At 43.5% G+C, this 6343-nt stretch overlaps 1 protein-coding gene across 1 annotated transcript in view; it reads right to left on the reverse strand.

Moving 5' to 3' along the window:
* Positions 1-3469, reverse strand: part of TAF15 (TATA-box binding protein associated factor 15) — a 30783-nt gene extending 27314 nt beyond the window's left edge. Inside the window, exon 1 of the mRNA XM_042781924.1 lies at positions 3317-3469. Coding sequence (XP_042637858.1) covers positions 3317-3469 — 153 coding nt within the window. The remainder of the gene's footprint in view (positions 1-3316) is intronic.
* Between the last annotated feature and the right edge of the window lie 2874 nt (positions 3470-6343).

Below are 6343 nucleotides of genomic sequence, written 5' to 3' on the forward strand. Positions count from 1 at the left end.
TTTTCCTCAATGCCACCATGATGATCACTCACTTTTGGTACAATGCCCTTCTCTTCACCCAAATCAATACTTATCTCTACCTATCTAACAGTGTTCCCCTCCCCTCCCACCCTTGGTAACCAACAAAGAAAATTTCCTTCCATATATAAACCGTTTCTTGACTTTTACAATAACAAACTAATACAATATTTGTCCTTCTGTGATGGACTTATTTCACTCAGCATAATGCCCTCCAAGTTCATCTACGTTATGTAATGTTTTCCAGATTCTACATTATTCTTTAGGGTTGCATAGTAATCCACTGTGTGTATGTGCCATAGTTTGGCTATCCATTCCTCAGTTGATGGACACCTAGGTTGTTTCCAACTTTTGGCTACTGTAAATAGTGCTGTGATGAAAATGGGTGTGCATATGTCTGTTCTTGTCATGGCTCTCACTTCTTTAGAATATATACCTAGTAATGGAATGGCTGGATCAAATGGTATTTCTATTTCCAACTTTTTAAGGAATCTCCATACTGCTTTCCACAGTGGTTGTACCATTTTACTGTCCCACCAGCAGTGTAGAGTCCCAATCTCTCCACATCCTCACCAGCATTTATTTTGTCTTGTTGAACTTTGCTGCTAGTGCTGGGGCAAGATGGTATCTCGTTGTTGTTTTGATTTGCACCTCTCTAATGGCTAATGATCACGAGCATTTCTTCAAATGTTTAATTACCATCTTTTTACTTCCTTCATTTATAGGTTATGCTATTAGGTACATTTAAAAAAAAAAACTCACTGCCATCAAGTCGGTTCCGACATTCTGAGCCAGTTATCACTACAGAAGTAGACTGCCCAGTTTCCTTCCAAAAAATGGCTGGTGGGTTTGAACTGCCCTTCTGGTTAGCAGTCAAATGCCTTAGGCACTATGCCACCAGAGCTCCTGTTAGGTACATGAAAGTACAGATTTTTATATATTCCTGGTGAATTTCCTTTAGCATTACATGAAGATTCTATCACTAAAAATGCCCAAATTTTGACTGGTAATACAACTTAAAAATAATCCTCCTTTTGATTGGTATTTGCCTAGTTAATCTTTTTCCATCTCTTTACTTTGATCATTTCTTGTTCTTATGTTTTAGTTGTCACTTCTGAATGGCACTAGAGATCACTTTTTCCCAATGTGAACACCTCTGCCTTTTAACTGGTTTAATACTTGGACATTCATTATTATATTTTTATTTCTATCTTCTATTAGATTTTCTACTGTGAGCTTTCTTCTCCCCTTGTAATTCCTTTCCCATTTTCTGTTGGACCTTCTTTACTCCTTTTTCCTTTCTACTGCTTTGGAAGTTACACATTCAATTTCCGTTCATTTAATAAGTCACCACTCATAATCATGATTACGTTCAACCTTTAACATGGCATTCCTGACAGCTCAAAATTATCTTTAACCTCCACTGAATATAAAGACTTTAGTAATCCAATACCAATCATGTTCTTCATCTATTCATTTGGTTCCACTTTCTTTTTTAGTCTCTAAATGTAATCATTTTTTATCTTCATTGTTCTATGCAGACAATATTTGTTTTTTCCTGGTGGTGTTTTCCATCCTTCCTCTGATGATTTTGTAGCCCACTCCTCACTTCTGGATTTAATTTCCTTTATTAGTGCTCTAAAAAAAAAAGGACTGAGTGACATTCTTAGTCTTTTTGTGTCGCACAGCTAGACAATAATATCTAGGTACAAAATTTCCGATCATTGGTTATATTCTGGTTTCTTATCTGTGTCAAGTCTACTGTCAGTCTTACTTTAGCCCTCTTGTACATGTTATTGGTATATCATAATCTGTAGTTCTACATCAATGTGTCTCAAACCAAAAACCAAACTCATTGCCATCGAGTCAATTCCGACTCAGTGAACCCCTCACTGGGTTTCTGAGGCAGTAAATGTTTATGGAAGTAGATCACCCCATCTTCCTTCTGTGGAGCAGCTTCTGTGTTTGAATCGCTGACCTTCTGGTTAGCAGCTAAATACCTTATCCACTATGCCACCAGAGCACCTTCTTTCAGAAGTTTTTAATGACCATAGTATCCATTGAAACATGGTAAATTTCTTCATGAAGGCATGGTTTTGGTTTTTTAAGTCATGGATAGGTTATGTATCCTCCATAGAATGTACTCCTATGAACTTTACCAGACTTCATTCCAACCAATGCATCTAATAAAAAGTGGTGGACCACTGTCTACTTTGGAGTGAAAAAAATTCCTTATAGGAGCAAGGATTAAACAGATAAAGAAGCAAGAGGTAAAGTCAGTACAGCTATAGCCTCTCAGACCAAATAAATAGGCCCCAAAAGAGATCAATATTCTGGGGTTCCTTATTTCAATGTTAATCTAAAGACTGTATAGTGTATATCATTCTCCTCTCCAATCATTCTTGCTAATTTGGACTCCTCTCAGCCTGCTGCTTCTTTTTAGTCACACATCTTCATCTTTATGCAAGACTACTACTATATTATTAACAGGTTGTCCCTTTAAATTAAAAATACAACAGACTCTGCCAGCAGACATTTTCACGACAATCATATAGCTTCTGGGAAACTGACATCTAACTCTCATGATGGTTTCTATTAAGAGAGTACTTAGGTTTTTCAGCTTGTGATGTGATGTAGCACAAGAGAGACCACTGCGTGGTCAGCTAGGACTGCTAAATGGAGAGACCATGTTCTTGAATTGGTATTGTTTTAGCAGGATCTAAACTGGCTGTCCTGGAGAGAGCAATGCCTCTTCTTCCCTTACACAACTGCTGGCCCCTGCCAATTTAACCACCTCGTGGCAGAAGAAGCGTGTTTCCTTTGGTCCGTAAGTTTTAAAGGAACTGCCACATGCACCTGCAGAAGCCTATCAATAACAGAAAAGGTTCAGTTTCATGCTTTTGCAGTAGGTAAACAACTAAAGGGGAGCAGAGTAGTGGTAAGGGGATGTATGAAAAGGAAGCTGAATTATATGCAAACACCCACAACTCAAATCCAGGCGGCTATTCCAAGAGGAGTAACGTTAAGTACGAACTCGTACAAAGCAACGTCCTTTGAAAGGGCTCCCAGAGCGTCAAGGCCCCCACCTGATGAATGAGTGAGTCAGGAAGGCCCAGCTCCACTTCACGGATGGGGAAACAAAGGTACGAGGCGACGGCCCGAGGCCTCGCTGAAAGATCGCAGGCGGAGCGGAGAACCAGAAGCACCGATTCTCTCAAGCTGATGCTCTAATCACAGCTCCCCCCGCCCCCACGATGGCGTAGACGGCCTCCGCCCCCCGACTCACTCACATACACACCGTCCCCCGGGAGCCGCAAGTCTCCTCAGATTCCAAGGACAGGACCAAGACACAGGGCCCGAAGCGCTCCCGCAGAGATTCGCAGACCGAAAGCGTTGGGATCACGCGTCTCTCCAGTCCAACATGGCGACGGCCGCGGCCGCCTCCCCCCATCCCAAGCCTCCCTCAGGGCCGGGGGCTTTCCCTCGGGGCCCTCTGGTGGGCGGGAAGACGACCCAACCCCTCCAAGGCCCCTTCCCGCAGCTGCCGCTGCTCATTGAAGTAGTCACTTACCAGACATGAGTAACGGCCGCGGCGCAGAGCCCCTAAAGCCCGCCGAGAACAAGGAATACGTGAGCCAGGCGGCGCGGCGGCCGGAGCTGTACTGAGGTCGGCGCGGCGGGCTGATCCCGACTGCGGGGCCTCGACAGCCAATCAGAGGACAGTGGATGATACCACAGCGCCAGGGCAAGAGGGGTGATAGCTATACTAGTATGGACCTCTGAACTCTTAGGACTACAAAATCCCTCTCTGTTCTCCCCTCAGCGAACGGTACCATTATTGAGAGGGAATTGAGAAGAGAAAATACCAATGCGGTTCTTAAGATGGGGGAGGAAGCGGAGCCTACTCCGTTCTAATTACAATCCTATTTCTCACTTTTTTGGTTCTGATAAGAGTTCGAAGTTAAGAAGCGATAAAGGAGGGATCTTAGAAAAATAGACTAGTGCTTAGGAAAAGTCGCGCAGTGGTTAAAGCTGAGGCCTTATAAAATAATACTAACCATAAAGGTCGGTGGTTCGAACCCACCAACCGTTAAGGGCCAGACTGCTTCTGTAAAGATTTATAGCCTTGGAAACCTATGAGATAGTTCTAATCTGTTCTAAAAGGTCGCTGTGAGTCGGAATCTACTCTATGGTTTTTGGTTAGTTAGGAAAGGCCTTTCTACCCCCAAAATTTTGAATGGTATGCACTCGCTTGCCCAGCTTTTGCTGCAGAGAGCCTGAGCCACCTGGGGGCGTTCGGAGTCAGTGAGCTCTGAGACCGAGTCGTGACTAACTAGTTTGGATACCTTACTGTCTCAAGGAATTAAAAAAAAAAAAAAGGAGTATTACAAGATGATACCGGAACAAAAGTATGCATTAAAACAAAAACACACACAACACTTGATCCTGAAAGTGGGGGGTGAGGGCACGCAAGCTTTAGTTTTCAGTGCTATAATAATGTTGTTGTTATATGCCCTCCACTCATAGTGACCCCTCCTTGAGTTTCTGAAGTAGTATCACTACGGAGGTAGATTGCCCCATCTTGCTTCCGAGGAGTGGCTGGTGGGTTTGAAGCGCCAGTCTTCTGGTTAGTAGTCAAGTGCCTTTAGGCACTACGCTACCAGCTAACTCTAATTGTCAGTCGCTTTACGTCATCTCTTTTAATTTTCACCACAGACTGATGAAATATTAGCCCCATGTTACAGATGAGAAGACAGAATCACTTGCCCTAGGTCGCCCAGAAAGGAAATGGCCAAGCTGGAATTCAAACCCTAGTAGCCCAACACCATTGTCTGTGGGCTGAAGCATTGTGCCTACCAAAAACCAAATCTGTTGAAGTGGAGTTGATTCCAACTCATGGTGACCCCATGTGTTACCAAGTAGAATTGCTCCATAGGGTTTTCTTGGCGGCAATCTTTATGAAGGCATATCGCCAGGCCCTTCTTCCTCCTACAATGGCCTAAACTCTAGAGTATGAGATGGGGCTGTGAAAGCTCAGAAAGCACAAGACATTTTCCCTGAGGGTGCTGCTGTGACATCCCACCCAAACCCTAGGTGATGAGCAGAAGCTGACCAAGTGAGTAGCAGGGAAAAGTGCTTTCCAAACCAAACCAAAGCTCACTGACATGGAGTCAGATCCCACTCATAGCAACCCCTCCTTGAGTTTCTGAGGCAATATCACTCCCGAAGTAGATTGGCCAACCTTCCTTCAGAAGAGTGGCTGGTGGGTTTGAACCGCCAGCCTTCTGGTTAGCAGTCAAATGCCTTAGGCACTACGCTACCAGAGCTTCCTTCCAGACCAATGTAGAACAAATAATTCCAAGTGTTTACCTATTAGGGAAGAGTGGTAAGTGATGAAGCCAGAAAAGTAGGGAGAGAATGCTGAGGCCTCACAAAGTACATCAGAGTTGGTGCTTTATCTTGAAGGCACTAACTAATCAGAGAATCTTGAAGGAGAAGAGTAAGATCAGATTTGCATTTTCAGGCTGCATTATGAAGAATGCATGGCAGTAAGAGGTGCCTAGAAGCAGGGACACCAATTAGATGGTCATTGTAATAATTCTGGTGAAAGATCATAGTGGCCTGCACTTAGGTACTAACTGTAGAGGTATACATAAGTAAAGAGATCCCAGGGATACTTAATCTGTAGACTGGACAAGACCTGGTGACAAGTTCAGGTGGAAGGAGTTCAGGAAAACAGAGGAATCTGGGATGAATTCTGGCTTTCCCACTTAGACAATTGAGCAGATGATGGTGCCATTCACAGTGATAGGAAACAAGAAGAGGAGGAGGTTGGGGTGGAGGTGGAAGGAGAAGTTCAGAATTAATGCCTTCAGGTCAGGAAAAAAGCATGAGGTCATCCTCTTCTGGTTATACCAGCAGTAATTGTGCCCTCAACTCTAGGTAATAGAGTCACAGAGCCTTCTAGACAGTTCTAAACCAGCAAGGTTAAAGGAATAGAAGCTCTTTCAGGGTTGAAAAACATTTAACCGTTTAGTATATCACAATATAGAGGAAGGCAACCTAGGAGACAATTGGGTTGAAAGGGAGATCTCGTGGTTTTTCTTCTTTTAAGAATTGGGTTCTATTTTTGTAAAAGAAGGAAATACAGAAAGCGTTGCTTATCATCAACTCCTTAAGGTTGTGTCTCCATCCGTTCATTCACTCTTCACTCTACTGCTGTCTCCTGAAGTCTACTATGTGTTGTTGTTGTTGTTGTTGTTGTTAAGTGCCGTCGAGTCGTTTCCGACTCATAGCGACCCCATGCACAGCAGAACGAAACACT

This window comes from Orycteropus afer, unplaced genomic scaffold (genome assembly GCF_000298275.1).
Source record: "Orycteropus afer afer isolate SDZICR_OR568_19922 unplaced genomic scaffold, OryAfe1.0 scaffold00196, whole genome shotgun sequence".
NCBI lineage: Eukaryota > Metazoa > Chordata > Mammalia > Tubulidentata > Orycteropodidae > Orycteropus > Orycteropus afer.